Source organism: Mustela erminea, chromosome 5 (genome assembly GCF_009829155.1).
Source record: "Mustela erminea isolate mMusErm1 chromosome 5, mMusErm1.Pri, whole genome shotgun sequence".
Classification (NCBI taxonomy): Eukaryota; Metazoa; Chordata; class Mammalia; order Carnivora; family Mustelidae; genus Mustela; species Mustela erminea.
The window spans coordinates 70,892,958-70,913,341 of NC_045618.1; the positions used below are offsets into that span (position 1 = coordinate 70,892,958).

General features: G+C 42.5%; 1 protein-coding gene and 1 long non-coding RNA gene across 12 annotated transcripts in view; one reads left to right on the top strand and one right to left on the bottom strand.

Annotated features, from left to right (window-relative positions):
- Positions 1-20,384, top strand: part of LOC116591069 — a 172,558-nt gene that overhangs the window by 124,531 nt on the left and 27,643 nt on the right. The gene's annotated exons all lie outside the window — the stretch shown is intronic.
- LOC116591066 (aromatase) overlaps positions 1-20,384 on the bottom strand; it is a 108,256-nt gene that overhangs the window by 25,567 nt on the left and 62,305 nt on the right. For all 10 annotated transcript variants that reach the window (XR_004285829.1, XM_032343720.1, XM_032343723.1 and 7 more), the window contains 2 exons: positions 11,249-11,431; positions 5,454-5,604 (listed from right to left, as the gene is read on the bottom strand). Coding sequence is in view for 9 of the 10 variants with exons in the window: in XM_032343720.1 (XP_032199611.1) it covers positions 5,454-5,604; positions 11,249-11,393 (296 nt within the window). In the remaining variant the exon portion in view is untranslated. The remainder of the gene's footprint in view (positions 1-5,453; positions 5,605-11,248; positions 11,432-20,384) is intronic.

Genomic DNA, 20,384 nt, shown 5'->3' on the forward strand with positions numbered 1-20,384 from the left:
GGTACCAAACAGTTAAAAACACTTGCCCTTGTAGACCTGTTTTGTGTTGAGACTCACAGTCTGTTGATCCCCTTGCCTTTCCCCTGTCCTTTGCCCCGCTAATTATTCTCACTTACCCAGCTTAAATAGTGGAATCATGCAAGAGAAAAACAATTTTTAGAAAGGAGAGATCTGCCTGTAACTACCCTACCCAGTGATCACATTTAACATCCCTGATAGTGGGACAACCTTTTCTTGTCTCTTGATGGGATGCAGTATGAAGTGCCCAATATTGCCAAGGAGGTATCGTTACAGAAGTGTTTAACCTGACTGAAACTGAGCCTTAAACCATAATTTCCAGTTTATAAAAAATACAGGGAATAGGGGAGTATGTTAAGTGACACCATAATGTAATGAGAGAAATTTGGAAATGCAGAACATCCCATAAGACAATTGACTTGGTCTCTTGAGAAGGTCAATGTCACGTGGGGCAGGGAATGAGAGAACTGCTCTTTCAGCTTTCCTATTCATTTGAACATTTTCTTAATAAAAAATTGGAAAAATATTTTATTGTCAATCATTAAAATCACTCTCTCTTCCCATGCATTCTCAACTCCCTTGACCCTCTCCTTACTTTGTCATAGTTGCCTGGTAAAAACTCACCCCTGGCTAAATCCAACTCTTAGCTTACTCTGGGTTTGCCCCTGACAGCTGAATGTGCCTGGGGAAAAAACTGCACATGCACATGTACACACACACACACATACAGGTCCCAGTTAAATTCAAGTGGACCCTTAGCACAGCTGGCAATTCTACATTTCCTCAAGTCCCTTCACTGTCACTGTTCTAGATGACTATTACAGCCCGACTTCTCACTCCTCAAATACTCTACTTCCTCAGTCTCAGCTAAAGACTTTATTTCTTATTTTACTGAAGAAAAAGAAGAAACTAGAATCTCTGTAAGCTCCAACTATTAGGATCTGTGCTTGTATTTTCAAACTTCCCAAACTTACTGTGGGTGAACTTCCATGTCCCTATTCAAGACCAACTCTACTGTCACTTGGACCCCCTTGCCATCTCACCTAGCACACCCCTTTCTCTTCCATCAACAATTTGGCTTTGTAATCCATTATTGCCATCTCAACACACACGTTGTAAATTCTCCTATCTTAACAAAGGCTCCTTGGACCATACATCCTTTCTATTTCTTTGTCCCATTTCTCGGCTGCCTTTAAGACAAACTCCTTGGAACAGTTGTTTACACCTGCTGTCTATAATTCTTTCCCCTCTTTCTGTACTATAGTCCTACTTCTGCCCCCAGCGCTCCACTGAAACTGCTCTTTTCAAGGTCACCCATGACCTCCCTTTTGCTAAATGCAACACTCAAATCTCCTATTCACCAGGCACTCTCTGGCATGGTTGACAGTTCCATCCCTTCTGATTTGCATTCATCATCTGGCTTTCAGACCAGTGCCTGCTTCTGGTTTTCCCTTCTTTGGCTGTCCTTCTCAGCCTCCTTTTCTAATTTCTGGTTATGGTTGTGAGATGGGAGGGGGGTGGTCTAAAGACACAAACCTTCCTTTACAACATCCCACTCAGCTGTCTACTAGGCCATGTCAAGTCAAAATATCCTTTTTTTTTTTTTTTTTTTTTTTTTTTTAGTATATGTGCTGCCGAAGCGAGCACATCAAGTCAAAATATCCCAAATGGAATCCTGATTTCTCCCCATCCCAAACTTGCTCCACTTATCTGAGGTAATGATACCTGCATTTTTCTAGGTACTGGAGGCAGAAACTGTGCTGTCACCTTGATTCTTACACCCAACTTCCAATCTCTTAACACCTTACTGGCTTTGCCCTCAAAATATGCCTAGAATTTCACCTCTCATCTTATCACCTCTACTGTGCTGATGTGGACCAGCTACCCTCTCTTGCATAACTGCTCTCCATACATTCATCCTTGTTCCTTTAGCACCTATTCTTAAAGAGTGTAGGTAGAATGGAAGTAAAATGTGAGTAGAGAAGCCAGGAATGTGCTGAAACATGAATGAGTCAGATATGTCACTCTTCTGCTCACTCTTCAAAGGCTTCCCATCTCACGCAGGATAAAATTCAGAGTTGTTACAATGGCCAACAAGGCCCAACATGACTGGGTATCTTAATACCTCTCTAATGTCATCACCACTATTCTTCCTGTAGCCACACTGGTATCCTTGGTGTTCCTTGAACATTTCAGACAGGCTCCCACCTCAGTGACTTTGCACTTGTTCTTCCTTTCATCCAGAATGCTTTTCCTCTATATCTCTGCATGACTCACTCTCTCACTTCCTTTAGGTCTTTATTCAAATGCTCTCTTCTCCTTGAGGCCATTCTTGACTGCCTGCAACTGGTCCTCCCCACTCTAGTCTCCTATATAGCTCATATCTACCTGATGAGCAACCAGCTTGGTTTGCTTGGGACTGTCCCAGTTTTAGCATTAAAAGTCCCACATCCTGTGAAACCCCCTAGTCCCAGGCATACCAAGACATTAGGTCACTCTACTCCTATACTATATGTTTTACTTATCTGTTGTTGGTATATTAACAACACAACAATATACTTCTCCATGAGAGTAAGGATATTTGACTGATCTGCTCATGATATCCCATGTACATAGTTAAGTCCTCAATAAATATTTACTTAGTGAATGGGAGCCAATAACAATTATATGTTAGGATCATCCAGTGCTTAGTATATAGTAAATTCTCAATAAATGTATGTTGAAAGAATACATGAATGCGTTCTCTATAAATGTACACATGATTAAAACAGATATACAAATATAATCCTAATTAGTATGTTAATTACTAACAAGTATGCAAAAATAACCCTAATTAGCATGTTAATTGCTAACTCTCCTTAATGGATGCTACCTATATTCTTTTTTTTTTAATTCGTTACTAAAACTAATATATACACACAACACACAGTGTTGTATACAGAATCTGTAGACCCTTAAGAGCTCACCTGCCTCATCTACTGATGTTGAGATGAACTTTCTTCCAAAACTCCGAGCTCAGGCAACATCCTGGCAGCGCTCTGGCCTGACCTTCCCGCCCCACCCACCCAACCCCCTCGTCCCCTGCCTGTGAAGTTTTGCAACCCCCACCACTTTGGGACAATGCTGGTAGGGAAAGTTGGACCATAATCTCTACTCAGCTGTAATGACTGCAGATCTTAAACTTTTCAAAAGAAAAAACCTGGCAAACTATTCAACTAAAAATAAAAAGCTTTCTGAGGTCCAGTGGGGTATTTTCAAGAGGCACGGGTAGTTCTGGAAGGGACCTGAAGAACAGGCAAGGGAAGGAGATGGGGACAAACATGTCCTATTCCCGCAGGAGCTCAGCCCTTAACAACAAAATTGAGCGGTTCAGAGGCAATTAAGGAGAACACAAAGACTCCAACCAGTGAAGAGCCTGTGAGGACAGGATGAGGAGAGAACTGGGAGAGCTGGGGGAAGGGCGGGATGGGTTGTGTACTCATCTTGAGCATGAATCAGCATCTGAATTGGTCAGGGTCGCTAAGGTGACGTTCTTAATGAAGACAGGAGAGCAGTCCGATGCCACCCTGCACTGTCACTGAAGGATGCTACTTCAGGAATGGCTTTGGGCTTCCAGGATTGGGTCTTGTGATCCAAATGTGTAGTATGCGTTCTGGTTCTCTGGTTCTTTGTCACATTCTTCACTCCAGTTCTTATCTTATACTACCACCACTTGAGCTAGACTGAAGGGTAAGTTGATCAGGGGAAAGCACTCCAAGCCTGCTTAGCTGCTGCCCAACCCGGTGCTGGCAGCTGCTTACCTATTCTCCTGCCTCAGGCTCTGCAGCACATTGGCATTACTTGGGGAGCTCTACAAATACATGCTGCCCAGGTTCCACCTCCCCACCCAGAGATTCTGAAAGCTGGGGTGTGCCCTGGGCACTGGGATGTTTAAAAGCTCCCTGGGCTACTTTAATGTGCAGCCTGGGTGAGAACCACCGCTTTGTGTCCTGAGCTATAGATTAAAAACCCTGCGGGTCACTTCACCTGTCTGCTGAGAAGGGCTGGAAGGCAACTAGCTATGCCGGTGGATGAAAGAACAGGGCCAAACATCCCAAACCCTGAAGCCCTTGTGTCATCAGTCCCAGGACATTTTGAGACATTTCGATACTGTGGGCCATTGCTAATGTAAAGTATTAATTTCTAAAACCTAAATCCTGGCTGACCAGAGTAGCCCAGAGAAGTAAACCCAAGGATAATTATTGGTCCCCACTTCCTTCTGTGTTATTTGGTTCAAAGAATTGACCTTTGAGATTACCATGGTATTTTATTAAATAATGCATGTAATCTTGGCTTGAAAGAAACCACTGTAGTTTCCAGAAATGCTTCACTTACTTCTGAGTAATAGTCTATATATCTGGACAAAAAAATTCTAATGGATCAGTAAAACCCTAGTTTTACTGTCAAGGAATATAAAAACTTATCAATGACCCAGTGTTGGAGTATAACATTGTGAAATATCCAGTAAAGATAGCTGAAAGTCTAGTGAAATGTGCTCTCTATTTTCTATGATCAGTAAATAAGAAAACTAGTATTTCACAAAGCTAGATCTCTACAGTCAATTCCTATTTGATTAACCCTGGATGAAGTCAATCTGCTAAATTTATCCAGAAAATATAACAAATCATTTTTTAAAAATAGGAAATATTCCTGATTTATTTGAGGTCACTCAGCTGAGACACTGGCCCACAGTCACAAATAGAATAGGAGTATAAGAATGACATCTTTTTCTGGGCATCTGGTTGGCTCAGTGGGTTAAGGCCTCTGCCTTCGGCTCAGGTCATGATCCCAGGGTCCTGGGATCGAGCCCCACATCGGGTTCTCTGCTCAGCAGGGAGCCTGCTTCCTCCTCTCTCTCTGCCTGCCTCTCTGCCAACTTGCGATCTTTGTCAAATAAATTAAAAAAAAAAAAAAAAAAGAATGACATCTTTTTCTACTGTTTCCCCTTCTAGAGGTGCTCCAGAGCTTGCCATTAGAAGCACATTAGCAAATTGATGCAGATTCCTTTCTCTTGAGGGTTTGGTTTTCTTTTGTTTTAACTGCTCGCTTACAGCAATAAGACCAAAATCTTAGGAAAGCAGAAAAGATAATGCCTCTCCCTAAAGTATGTCCTGTCAAACTCACATTCTTTGGATTCTAAATTTCCATTCACTGCTCAGAGAAATTTCAAATAGTTTCCCAGCTTTCCAGAGTTCTTTATCTATGTACCTTTGGGTTTAGGCAAAACTCAAGTATTCCATTTCTATATAGGCTTAGATTTTTTTTTTTAACCTAGGAAGTAAAAACACAGCCTTAGTAACAAAAGCATCAAGATATCAAAATAAGTTTGTTTGTTACTTAATAGGAAAAACACAGCCTTGGTTTTAAAAATTTGTCTCTGATTATAAAAGACTCACTTGCTAATAATGAGTGTTTCCTCTCCACATATCCAGACTCTCATGAACTCTCCATACATCTTGTTGTAGTAGTTGCAGGCACTGCCAATGCCCATCCACAGAAACCTGCAGTGGGAGATGAGGGGCCCGATCCCCATACAATAGCCAGGACCTAGGAGAGTCATCAGAGCAGAGTCAGCATTATAGCAGACACCAAAAAAGAGCAACCGCTTTATGTTATTTCTGCTTGTGTTCTTTTATATCTGAAAGGTCTTATATCTTCCAGTATATATCTGTGAATCACTAAACAAACAAACAAACAAACAAACAAGCTTAAAGAAAAAGACAAAGAGTAGTTCAGTGTCCATACCACAGTAGTTCCATTTGGTCTCCATCATTTTGATCTGAATGAACCAGGGTAGGGGTCTGCTATTTCTTGCCATGTTAAACAATGTCAGTGAGTTTTAAATACAAGTCAGTCAGTCCATCTAGTTCCAAGCACGGAGACCAGGACTTGCAACAAGCTGACCGATCTGTTTGGCTGTCTAGTTTTGTCTGAAAACTTTCAATTTGAATGCCCAGCTAATGGAATGGGTGGGTTAAAATTAGATTGTAGTTTTGGTGTAAACTTTTTAACCATTCATTTTTTTTAACCATTCTTTTTTCCCCTTCAAAAAGGATTCCATTTGAGAGAAGAATCCTAAGCTAAATTTCATTATGCAAATAATACGGCTAAGCATTGAGGAATTAGTCAATGAGTCCAATTAGAGTCTGGACTAGAATTTGGTCCAGTGATGTGGTTTTACTCAAGAGAAGTGATGGTTCATGTCCTTGCTTACATTAAAAATGGAGAAATTTGCTATTACTTAAACCAGAGAACAAACTTACTAGCTTGATTTTACTGGTGGCAGTAAAAAGTTAGACAGAAACTTCTTGGAATGGTTTTAGGAGTTTTCCTGGGAATAGTAGCTTTTCTACATCAAACCTTTCTCCTTTAATTCCATTCCAGCAGTAAAATAGGAAACCAACATGCACAATGGTTTGAGACAGTATTCTCATTCCAGGGGCAAGCGCTGTGTAAATAAATCTGGATAATCTAAGCTTCTGCTTAAATTATCTAAATTAGATCTTAATTCCCAAATTTGGCAAATAAGATTTAGTCTTTTGCAATCGCTGGATTAATGGGAATAAGACTGTCAGGTTTTTTTCTTTAGAGTGAAGGTCTTTTGGAACGCCTGGGTGGCTCAGTCGTTAAGTGCCTGCCTTCAGCTCAGGTCATGATCCCAGGGTCCCGGGATTGAGTTCAGCATCAGGCTCCGTGCTCAGCAGGGAGTTTTTTTCTCCTTCTGCCTGCTGCTCCCCCTGCTTGTGCTCACTCTCTCTCTTTCTCTCTGACAAATAAATAAATAAAATCTTTGAAGTGAAGGTCTTTGGTAGTATCTATAGAATCAAAACATTTTCAAAGGGTTCTTCTTAATCTTCTGATTGTTCTGATAATACTGAATTATAAGCAGATGACTGACTTTATATTAAATAATTTCATTAAGTTCTTTAAAAGATTGAAAAAGGAAAATTTGAATATGTATTTCCTTAAAGGTCATCAGATATATAGATCTCTAATCAACTAAAGTGTACGTAACAATAAACTACTCTGCTGGGGTTTACAGCTTGAAACATTGTAGATGTGTAATAAGTGTTTCCTGGTGAATTTTTTTTAAATTAATTAGAAATGGGTGTATAATGTAAAGGATGAAGTTTTAAGTGTCATCCTCATTTAGAGTATTTTAGGTAGTATTTACATTTTGATAAAATGGAAAAATATTGTTGTGTCATGTACCTTTAGTCCACAGGAGGTCAGACATCTGGCTATTTGGAAATAGAATCATTCAACAAACATTTACTGACTTAATATGCTAGGCCTACGAGGCACAAAGACATACAAATGAAAAGCTGCACTCATCCTTTTTATAATCTAACAGTTGGGTGCCATGTAGATAGTTTTAATATTAGGGAACCACCATTCAAGAGAACCACCATCTCTTGATTGGGAACCACCAAAAAGGGAGATGATAATGAGCTTTGCTCAGGTTGAAAACCTGAATGTTCTAACCAGAGGAGAATCCGAGTCTGGAGTCCCTAGTGATCAGTCACTTGTCAGCTTAAGTCATCCAACAAACACTTACTGAGACTCTGCTAGGTAAAGACCCTAACTACAAGTCAGAGGCCAGAGATGAGCGATATGCATAACTAGGTTCCCATCAGAGTCCCGGCCAGGAGAGGAGAGTATGTGAGGAGAAAGTACAATATTGAATTATTATAACACAGTGTGACCCTTTCATTTACATGTATATCTTAAACCCTCCATCTGAGAAAAGACTGTTCTAGGAGGGGAGAGACTTTGGTACGATATTTAGGAAATACTTTGTTGGCAATCACCTTAAGCTGCTCTCTGCCTGTCGGATTTGGGAAAGCTGATCTAGGCCTGCAGTGATTTCGGGAGGCTCTTCCATACCCTAAGAGGAACGATGAATACTACACTGCGTGTTTGTGCAGAAATAGCCTCCCAGAAGCCAACAGCTGGGACCTTTCACCCACTGTCCTAATGCAGAAGATGTTGCATTCCAGGCTATGTGTATGCCCTAGAGAAACCTGTGCATGGGAAGGTTCATAGCAGCACTGCTCACAATAGTCTCAAACTGGAGCCACCCAACAGTATCCTCAGTATCATCAGTATCATCAGCACCAGCAGTATCATCAGTAACTAAACCATGAGATGTGTGTGCTACTGCATACCATGCGAGCTATAGTGGCATGTCACAATGTGGGTGAAGTTTCCAAACACAATACTGAGCAAAAGAAGAATATAGAATAACATAGGACTCAATTGCTAAAACAGTTAAAATTAACAGGCAAAATTAATCTGTATTATTTGGGATATGAGATTAGGTGGCAAAATTATAAAAAGCAGGGGAGTGATTATCACAAGACCGAAGAATCTTGATCTCTGGAAGTGAGAGAGGAGGCCCAAGAGAAGTTTCTGGGATGCTAACACCCTGTTTCTTGTCTTGTGTTGTGGTGACATATTTATTTGTACACTTTTCTGTGAAGTCTTTTCTTAGTGGGAGAAAGGGAAATGTGTGGCTATGTCCTTTTCCCAGTGCCATCCTCTGGGGACATGGTGCCCAGGGCAGAGAGAGGCTCTGGGGAAGTGGACCCAGATGCAGGTTCGGAGATGGCTCAGGAGACTTAGCTCTGAGTTCCAGTTTCATCACTTACTAGCTACGCACCATTGACCCTCTTTAATCTGTTTCTTCATCTGCAAAATAGGCATAAACACACCTACCTCACCAGAGTGCTATGAGGATCACAAGAGAAAAATGAATGTGAAACTGCTTTGTAAATTGTAACTAACTTAAGTGTTTTTAAATTATTACACCTTCTTAACTCCCCTTGACTTTCCCTGACCCTAAGCTTCCCCCAAACCTGTAAAACCAAGAACCCAGAGAACCAGTGATTTGAGGAAACTACCAAAAGGAGTTCAGGAAGAACCACCCCAACAAAGCCAATTTTCCCACTTTTCCTTACCCCACTGGGCACCATGGGACCTTAGTCTGTGCCACAAGTGGATTCTGACCAGAGCTCACATTTCCGAAGGGAAAGCATGGGACTAGAAGACTCCCAGCTAGCAAAATGATCACTAACCTGAAATTTAGGAATTCCTGGTTACCCCCCTGCCCCTCAACTACCACTTCCTTTCAAGCTGAGATGCTGCAAGCCATTTCCTTTTTTGGGGCTTTAAGCCCTCACTGAAGGGTTTGAACTCAGTGGTTTATTTCTCATAATGATTTGTTTGGGTAAGGCCATTCACTTCTCTGGGGCTCGGTTTCCCCTTCTGTCAAGTGAAGGGGTTGAGCTCGTATCTATGGCTCTCAATTCTGACTGCTAATGAAAAATCACTTGGGAAGGTTTTTTAAATTTTTATTTTATTTATTTATTTATTTATTTATTTATTTTCAGCTGGGGGTCGTGGTACAGAGGGAGAAGGAGAGAGAGACTCTTAAGCAGGCTCTAAGCCTAGCATGGTGCCCAGTGTGGGCCTGGCGGGCTCTATCTCATGACCCCGAGGTCATGAACTGAGCTAAAATCAAGAGTCAGACCCTTAAGCAGCTGAGCCACCCAGGCATCCCAGATTTTTTTTTTTTTTTAATATCAACATGCAGGCCCTGCTCCAGACATGGCTGAGAACCATAGTACAATTAGTGTATGACAGCATGATGTCCCCAGCGCAGGAATGGTAGACACAGTGAGCTGTCACGTAGGCTCCTGATCCAAAGCTCCAGGGGTGCCGGTTCTTGTGCTTGTCCCCCATAGGCTGACCTCCTTTTTCAAAGATCCAGGGACTTCTTCTAACACTTGCAACATAAATGTCTGGGGGGACTTGCTAAAAAATACTTTCCACCTCACCCCACCGTACACACATCCTGACCTGGGAGCCCACTGTGGGAGAAGTCCAGTGAGGAAGGCGCTGTTGTGGGAAGGAGCTCAAGTTAAAAGCCATGAAAGAGTCTTCACTCAGAACCCTCAGGGAGCAGAGAACAGCATTAACTGAGTGCTCTGTGTTTAAGTGGGCATGAAAGTCCCCCACAACACCAGGCTAAATCAGATCAACAGGACACACAGTTCTCTGGAAAGGTTTGGAAGAACCAAACATGGGGCACTTGGCAACTTGGCATCAGCTTCACATTCCTACATTTAGTTGCTCTGCGATGAGGCCCACTGCACTTGGAAGTGCATAATGACTATGCTTTTGAAGTAAAGCCTTGTTGGTTATCTCATGAGACTGGGGATTGAGGCCTGCCCTGAATAATTTTCACTGAACACCAGAGAAATATTTGAATAGTTCTGATAATTTGGAATTAATCTGATAGTGTGGAGTGGTAGCAGTTTCTTTTGGAGTTATCTGCATATTTATATGACACCCTGTGTTTGGTTATCCACAGATCTGGTTGATGATTCTTTCAGGGTATGATGTTCTAAGGGAACCATAGTGGTCCCTATTTTTCTTCCACTGCCCAGGACCCAGGCAACTCTTAGGTGGCACCACCATCACACCTACCCCCAAGACTAAGAGGAAATGTGGGATGAAGGAGAAAGAAAAAGTGGGATGAAGAGAGGAAGTAAGTTCAAAAAAGGAAGAGGGCAGAGCTCATGGATGAGGCAAAGCAGGAGGGAGGAGAGGGGTATAGAAGCATTCCAGGTGCGCCTGGCTGGCTCAGAGGAGCCTGGCTGGTCAGAGGAGCGCATGACTCTTGATCTCTAGGTTGTGAGCTCAAGCCCTACACTGGATGTAGAGATTACTTAAAAATAAAATATTTTTAAAAAAGAAGGCATTCCAGAGACATTTTCACCTCCAGAGCAACACTGGAATGAGTTTGAATTAAAAAAAAAAAAAAATTTCCTGGTTTACCTTGCTTCACCCCATCTCAAACTTACTGTTTTTTTTTCCTTCCATCTTTTTTTTTTTCCCCCCCCAAACTTACTTGAAAGGATACTTCTGCCAAGTCTACTTTACCAAAGCAAAGCACAGACTGGAAGGGATTATCTAAGATTTTTTTTTTTTCAAATGCTTTCTTTTGAAAAGTGCAGGTAATTGGTATAAAATTTTTCACCTGAGTTTTTATTTGCTAACATTGTCATGGGCTTCTGCCATTTCCCCATGTTTGCTTTTGTCCTTTTGTAAAATTTTCCTTACCCTCATGGACCGAGAGCCCCAAGGAAACAATCTCCTTAGTTACAGAACTAAATGACTGACTCACCTGGTATTGAGGATGTGTCTTCATAATTCCAAACCAAAAGAAGAAAGCCAGTGAGCAATAGCATCAGCATGGTGGCCACAGGCATGACTTCGGGCATCATGCTGGTGATGTTATAATGCATTGGGTTCAGCATTTCCAAAACCATCCTTTGTTGCTGGATCTCAGGAGAAAAAACTTAAAGTCCTGTGGAAATCAGAGGAGCGAAAAAAAAAAAATTAGAGAATCCTCGAAAGGTTACATCCAGGACTCCCGTTGCTTCTTCAGAGGATGCTGTAGTGCAGAAATCAGCGTTTGTTTTATAAAGTGATTGGACACCCAGACAAGATAAACTTATGGTTACAAGTCAAAACAAGCCAAAGAGAGATCTTTTGGCTTCAAGTGCAGCATTTCTGACCTTGGTAGAGTCTCAGGTTTGTTTAGACACTTGGTTTGATAGAACCTTATCATCTTGCCCTTGAGTGGGTAGAGTGACTGAATTCCCAATTGAGAATCAAATTTCTTACCAAAATATAAGAAAATGAAGCTCATTCCAGAGGTAGAGCCATTCTGTGACTTCATCAACAAATACTGCTTAGGCAATCTTTTTCTCTTGACATCAAATCAATTTTTTAAAAAGTAACCTCTAACCCCCTTCCTTGCTCAAAATTCCTTCCCCCAAAGAGTGAGCTTCCCTAGCAAGAATTGTTGCTTGGGCATCGTCGAGGTATCCTCAGTGCCTCCTGTTGGGTTGTTTCTTGAATTCAGTGTGACTCAGAACGATCTTTCTCTATTGACTTTAATAAGGCTTAAAATCTCTTGCTCCACAGGCTGGATGAAACAGTGTCCATGTGGGCCAATGTCAGAGACAGCAGGGGAGAAGAATGAGAGAGGAAGAATCAAGGCAGAGGAGAAAGAGAAGGAATGGAGAGGAGGGAGAAAAGAAAGGACAGAAAGAGTAGAATGCTGCCAGCAATAGGCTCAGGTCCCACTTGTGCTTTGCCCACAGCAGCTAACCTCCTGCGCAACGTAACTTTCAATTTGATTTGCTGGTTCTGTCATGTTTCTCAACAATGTAATGTTGAGTCTGTCTCTTCAGTAGGGTTTTCTAAGGCCAATACTCACAGAGGAGAGCTTCAGGAATGGTGGTTTGTTGAAGAACCTAGACTGAATAAACTTGCATAACAAGGCAAGAGCCACCATTCAGTGTGGTTCTGATGCCCCATGACTGCTCTGAGGACTACCCTCCCTTGGAAAGTGAGCTGAGTTTGCAAGACTTGTAATGGCTCTGAAACAGTTTTTGGCAGGATTTTATCTAGGAATAGTTCTAGATTCTTAACCACATCTACTAATTGGATTATGGATGTTCTGTGAACTCCCTGAAATGCGACATGAAGTGTTGTATCTCCTCACCTGAACTTTTAGAAGGAGAGAACTTTCTTTTTTTTTTTTTTTTTTAAGATTTTATTTATTTATTTGACAGACGGAGATCACAGAGAAGCAGGCAGAGAGAGAGGAGGAAGCAGGCTCCCTGCTGAGCAGAGAGCCTGATGCGGGGCTCGATTCCAAGACCCTGGGATCATGACCTGAGCTGAAGGCAGAGGCTTTAACCCATTGAGCCACCCAGGCGCCCCAGAAGGAGAGAACTTTCATCAGATTCTTAAAGAGTATGTAATTACATTTCTCCCCTGATCTATATGATCTATATTTATTTTTTAAAATTCATTTGACGGGGGTGGGGGGTGTACACAAGCAGGGGGATTAGCAGGCAGAGAGAGAAGGAGAAGCAGACTCCCTGCTGAGCAGGGAGCCTGATGTGGGGCTCAATCCCAGGACTCTGGGATCATGACCTAAACCAAAGGCAGAGGCTCAAACCACTGACCTACCCAGGCACCCTTCAATCTATATGAGATCTTAAATATCCAGTTAAAAACCCATTTCTGGAAATTAGAGAAATTTCATAATATAGTTGAATTTATTCACTTGCTTGATTCATACTATTGATTCATTCTATTATTGCACCATTTAAATAATTATCACAAGTCTGAGATCACAAGTAGGCAGAGAGGCAGGCGGGGTTGGGGGTTGGGGGTTGGGAAACAGGCTCCCTGCTGTGCAGAGAGCCCGATGCAGGGCTCATCCCAGGACCCTAAGATCATGACCTGAGTTGAAAGCAGAGGCTTAACCTGCTGAGCCACCCAGGCACCCCTATTTAAGTAATTATTAACAGTTAAGTGCAAGGCATTAAAAGTGCCTGTATGTATATTGGGCAATTTGGGTGGTTTGTTTGTTGGTTTGTTTGTTTGTTTAAAGATTTTATTTATTTGACAGACAGAGATCACAAGTAGGCAGAGAGGCAGGAAGAGAGAGAGAGGGGGAAGTAGGCTGCCTGCCGAGCAGAAAGCTCGATGCGGGGCTCGATCCTAGGACCCCAAGATCATGACCTGAGCTGAAGGCAGAGGCTCAACCCACTGAGCCACCCAGGTGCCCCCAATGTGGGTGTTTTTAAATGTATATAAGATGAGGCTGAGAAGTTAGAAGTGTGTCTGTTATCATCTGGTTCCTTTGTTAACGAGAAGCTGCTTTGAGACAGGTTGAATTTTAGGTTTTGAATCTCCATTGTGGAATTTTACAACATTCTGAATAAGCATCCTGTGACTTTATGACAGCCAGGCCCTTCAAGGTTTCTGTTGATACTAATGAAACCTGAACCCAGTGTTAAAAGTGTAAGTGAAGGGGCGCCTTGGTGGCTCGGTCGCTTAAGCTTCTGCCTTCCGCTCATTTCAAGATCCCAGAGTCCTGGGATCCAGTGAGCTCCCTACTGAGTGGGGAGTCTTCCTCTCCTCTCCTGCTCCTCCTCCTGCTTATGCTCTATCTCTATCTCTTCCTTTCTCTCAAATAAATAAAATCTCTAAAAGAAATATTTAGTGTATTATGTATTGGGTCTTACTATTTTTTTTCACTTCCATACACACTTAAAATCTGTAGTGTGAAAGTTTTTAATGATTCAACAAAAATTTAAAAGGTCACAGAACGTGCTCGCTTCGGCAGCACATATACTAAAAGGTCACAGAACACTTGTGTTCTTTTCTCTCAATTTGTAAAAAGATTTTATTTATTTATTTATTTATATTTTTAAATTAACATGTAATGTATTATTTGTTTCAGGGGTAGAGGTCTGTGATTCACCAGTCTTACACGATTCACAGTGCTCACCATAGTACACAGTGCCCATCACCCAACCACCCCATCAGTTCCACTCCCCTCCACTCCAGCAGCCCTCACCTGAGATTGAGTCTTTTAAAGTTTGTCTCCCTCTCTGGTTTCATCTTGTTTCATTTTTCCCTCCCTTACCCTATGATCCTCTGTCTTGTTTCTCAAATTCCTCATACCAGTGAGATCATATGATAATTGTCTTTCTATGATTGACTTATTTCGCTTAGCGTAATACCTCCTAGTTCCATCCACATCATTGCAAGTAGTAAAATTTCATTTTTTGAATGCTGCATTGTATTCCATTTTGTGTGTATGTATGTAGTGTGTGTATATGTGTGTGTGTGTGTGTGTGTGTGTGTGTGTATACACACTGGGACTGGATCCTAGGACTCTGGGACTCTGTATACACACACACACACACACACACACACATTTCACATCTTTATCCATTCATTTACTGATGGACATCTGGGTTCTTTCCATAGTTTGGCTATTGTGGACATTGCTGCTATAAACATTGGGGTGCACATGCTACTTTGGATCACTACATTTGTATCTTTCGGGTAAATGCCCAGTAGTACAGTTGCTAGGTCATAGGGTAGCTCTATTTTCAACTTCTTGAGGAATCCCCATACTGTTTTCCAGAGTGATTACACCAGCTTTCATTCCCACCAACAGTGTAAGAAGGTTCCCCTTTCTCCGCATCCTCTCCAACATCTGTCATTTCCTGACTTGTTAATTTTAGCCATTCTGATTGGCGTGAGGTGGTATCTCATTGTGGTTTTCATTTGTATTTCCCTGATACCGAGTGATGTTGAGCATTTTTTCATGTGTCTATTGGCCATTTGTATGTCTTCTTTGGAGAAATGTCTGCTCATGTCTTCTGCCCATTTCTTGTTTGGGATATTTGTTCCTTGGGTGTTGACTTTGATGTATTTTTTGGATACTAGCCCTTTATCTGATACGTTGTTTGCAAATATTTTCACCCATTCTGTCAGGTTTGTTTTGTTTTGTTTTGTTGACTGTTTCCTTTGCTGCACAAAAGCTTTTGATCTTGATGAAGTCCCAATAGTTCAGTTTTACCCTTACTTCTCTTGCCTTTGGCGATGATGTTTCTAGGAAGAAGTTGCTGTGGCTGAGGTCGGAGAGGTTGTTGCCTCTGTTCTCCTCAAGGATTTTGATGGATTTGTATCTCACATTGAGGTCTTTCCTCCATTTTGAGTCTGTTTTTGTGTGTGGTAGAAAGAAATGGTCCAGTTTTATTCTTCTGCATGTGGCTGTCCAATTTTCCCAACACCATTTGTTGAAGAGACTCTTTTTCCATTGGACATTCTTTCCTGCTTTGTCGAAGATTAGTTGAGGGCCCATTTATGGGCTCTCTGTTCTGTTCCATTGGTCTGTGTGTCTTTTTGTGACAGTACCATACTGTCATGATGATTACAGCTTTGTAATAGAGCTTGAAGCCCATAACTGTGATGCCACCAGCTTTGGTTTTCTTTTTCAACAGTCCTCTGGCTATTTGGGGTCTTTTCTGGTTCCATACAAATTTTAGGATTATTTGTTCCATTTCTTTGAAAAAAGTTGATGGTATTTTGATAGAGATTTCATTAAAGGTGTAGATTGCTCTAGGTAGCATAGACATTTTTCCAATATTTGTTCTTCCAATCCATGAGCATGGAACATTTTTCCATTTCTTTGTGTCTTCCTCAGTTTCTTTCATGAGTACTTTAGAGTGTTCTGAGTATAGATTCTTTGCGCCTTTGGTTAGGTTTATTCCTAGGTATCTCACGGTTTGGGGTGCAGTTGTTAATGGGATCGACTCCTTAATTTCTCTTCCTTCTGCCTTGTTGTTGGTGTATAGAAATGCAACTAATTTCTGTGCATTGATTTTATATCCTGATACTTCACTGAATTCCTGTATGAGTTCTAGCACTTTTGGGGTGGAATCTTTTGGGTTTTCCACATAAAGTATCATCTCATCTGCAAAGAGTGAGAGTTTGTCTTCTTTGCTGATTCGGATGCCTTTTATTCCTTTTTGTTGTCTGATTGCTGAGACTAGGACTTCTAGTACCATGTTGAATAGCAGTGGCGATAGTGGACAGCCCTGCCGTGTTCCTGACCTGAGGGGAAGAGCTCTCAGTATTTCCCCATTGAGAATGATATTTGGGTTTTTGATAATGTGTTTTTCCTAGATGGCTTTGATGATGTTGAGGTATGTACCCTCTATCCCTATACTGTGAAGAGTTTTGATCACGAAAGGATGCTGTACTTTGTCAAATGTTTTTTCTGCAAAAGATTTTATTTTATTTGACAGAGAGAGAGCACAAGCAGGGAGCAGCAGAAGGAGAGGGAGAAGCAGACTCCCCGCTGAGCAGGGAGCCTGATGTGGGACTCAATCCCAGGACCTTGGAATCACCACCTGAGCTGAAAGCAGATTTTTAACCAGCTGAGCCACCTAGGAGCCCTTTTCTCTTGATTTTTACAGTTTCACTTTTTATAGTCGTTGTTATGGTCTTGTACTACTGTGTAAAGCAAAGACTGCCTGTATGTCTAAATGCTTAATAGGGCTTAGAAGCCTGGTTCCTCATCCGGTTGCTGGTCCTCATCTTCCTCAAGATGAGTGTGAGAATTTTTTTTTTTTTAATGCTTACCGTCCATTTACTCTGTGTCAGACATTGATCCAAGTGCTTTATAAATACGAAGTCATTCATCCTCACAACCATCCTGAGCTAAGTAAGATGATCCCTATTTTACAGATGAGGAAATGGAAAGAGTGATAAGTAGGGCACCCAGCTTGTTTACTGCAGAGTTGGGATTAAAGTCCATGTAGTCTCTCCCTGGAGCCCATGTGTTTTTGGTTTTCAAGTTTTTATTTACATTCCAGTTAGGTTAACATACAATGTAACATTAGTTGCAGGTGTAGAATCTAGTGATTCATCACTTACATACAACACCCAGTGCAGAGCCCATGCTCTCAGTCGTGCCATTTTAATACCTATTATGGGATTTATTGGGTCTCTTCATTCAGGGACTTTTCAATTCTAAGCTATTTATGTTCATTTGTAAGCTATTCAGAATGACTTCCTTTAAAGGAGTAAGCTTTTCAGACCTTTGAATACCACACCTGGAAAGGTCCTTTCAAATTCTTTCCTTGCAGATTGATTTTCCTGTTCAGTAGAACATTCTAATGGGCCGCACAGACAGGTTGGTTGAACAGACACCTTTGAGCAGTGGTATAGGAATGTAGGAAAGTCCTAGAACGTCATAGGGGAGGCTTAGATGTCCTCTGTGCCAGGAATACCTCCCCAGCCCCCACTCCCAAACACGCATACACATACACATGGCCCTCAAGTGCCATGTTCCTTCAAAAGCCATCTCAAGTATTTGGGGCTCTGGGCATTTTTTTGCCAAGCAGTCTCTTACTCTTCACTCACTGGGCATCCCACATGGGTCCTGGTACCAAACAGGACCTGTGGAAGTACCAAACTGTGCTCTGTGGAACCACAGGTATCCTAACACCTTCACTTACTACCCCATAACCTCAGGATGAGGAAATGCCAGTCCTACCTCCAGAGTCCCAGTGCAGGGCAAATGCTGCTGGGGACACTGCAGAGCCTGGGTGTCCTGGTGCCTTGAGTTCAGGACACACTCTGGGCCCTGCAGTACCAGGAGGGGTTCCCAGATGTCCTGGTATAGCCTCGATCCTCTGCAGGGTGGGGAAGCAGCCCCCAGGCTTGCAGGAGTACCACCTGGCCGGGCCAGATCCTACCAAATCCTGCCTTGAAGTATGGGGGCAACCTCTCTAGGGGACCCTTCCACTCTGGGTCTGTGGGCCAGGTGTCAAGCCTGCCCTTCCTTTCCTTCTCGTCACTAGACCTGGTGTGCTCCTCTTGTCCCCACTCACAGAGAAATGTGACCCAGCTACCTTGGTTCTCCCTGTAAGTCCCTTACAGAATAAAATGAGGCATTCATCCTTAAAAGTTCTCTCCCTCCTTTTGTTACTTCTTCTAGGAGGGGAGTTCTCCAAGGCCAAAGATTTGTGTCTTTCTCCTTCAAGACTATATCCCATTCCCAGAACAGTGTCCTGGACTTTACTTTGTATACGCTCACTACAAGCCTGTTGCCTGGCTTTGCAGTCTCCACATTCATTCAGGTTTTACTCCTTGGTGCAATCTCCCTGAGACCCTTCTTCTCAGATCTTCTCTTTCAGTCTATCCTGTGCACTGTTGCCAGACTGCTTTTCAGTTCAGTTTTCATGACATCAGTTCCTTGCTAAGCCTCTCCTTGCTTCTAGTTGATTGCAAGGCTTCCAAATTCATCCTCATTCAGACTTATTTCTTGGCTTTCTGCACCAACATTCTGACTCCTCACTGATCCACAGACATCCTACCTGGGAGCTCTTCCTCATGCCTTCCCTATCTCCCCAACTTAGCTGGTTCTGCCCTACAGGCCTCACAGGAAAGATTTGCTTCCTCCTCTCCCATCTCTGAGCCATCTCTTACCTGGTATAAAAACCCCTCCCTCCTTTCTTTGACTTTAGTTCTGGGACACTCTTGCTTTTGACTGCCACGTCACTCTATAACTCAAGAGTCATTGTTTCATTAAACAAGCATTTATTAAAGATATTGTCTGAGCAAGATGCTATATTCAGAGATGAGAGGCATAAGACAAGTTTCAAGAAGGTGGTGTTAATCCAGGGACTGGTGGGCGGATGGCAAGTCTCTAGGATGACAGGCAGAGTTGCCCATGAACTGCTGCATCAAGGAAACACAGCTGGAAAGAAACTCTGAGATCTTCCAATAGTACAGTTTTCTCTCTTGAAAAATGAACCAACCACCTGAGGTCCAGGGAAGTAAAGATCCACTCATCAGTGGTCCCTTACGAGTGGAAAATGTTTACCCACATGCACATTCTATGGTAGGATTTCCATGATGCCTTCCTACCGGGGTCATGACACTGCAGATTCTTGTCGTTCTTTCCAGCAAGCTTCCAAGTGAGTCTCTGGGAATTTCTTGTTCTGGAGAAGGAGAGATAACAAGAACCAACCAGGGGACACCTGGAGGGATAAACATTGTGTGGTTGGCCTGGACTCCCCTTTAGGGACTACTGACAAGACCTGAGCCACTGGCACTCCAAACACAAAGGGAAGACTTATTGACATTGTGTTAAAGGCAAGGGTCCCTCTTGAATAATTGCATAGCTGTCAAAACCCACATTTCACATGAGCATGCAGATCCAAAGCTCTTGGACATCTGGCGGGACTAGGGCTTTCTTCCTCATCTTTGAGGTCCCATGACTTCAGTGCATGTTTGTGGAAATACTCTTTTCTTTGCAAGAGCTTACTGGCCAACTGCCAGTAGGCCTGGCTGCTCTGTTACCTTAGCTTTCCTCTTTGCCCATCTGAGGGGCAAAAGGAGGTATCTGTCCCTCAGATACCTAATCCATTGTCTTCCCAATGGGCTATATCTGATATCTCCTCCCAAGGCAATGTTTTAAAACATAGATAGCAGAGATCCCTGGAAAAACCTTCTATATCTTGACATTAAAAGCTTTTCAGACCACTAGACAGGGTGTGGGTATTGTGGAACCAGAGACCCATCATGGGCCGTTCAGTTTTACGAGACCCAACATGTTGTCTGGTCTCTGAGGGAACAGGTAGCAGAGTTTTTCAACCTAATCTTGGCTTTTAACCTGAAGAGGGAAAAAGCAGAAGTGACACATATCACAGGAAGGTTTGGAGAGGGGGCCTGAGTTCAAGTCTCAGTGGCTAACCAGCTCCGTGAGCTTGTTTGCTTCCCAAGCCTCCCTGAGCCCTGGCTGAGGAAACCAATTCTCTCTACCTTAGGACATGGAGAAAAGGGTTAAAGCAAAACCTCCAGAGCCAGCACCAGTGGTGTTGGCTGGTGCTCCTCAGGCTCAGACTCTCTGTGGCACATGGGATTGT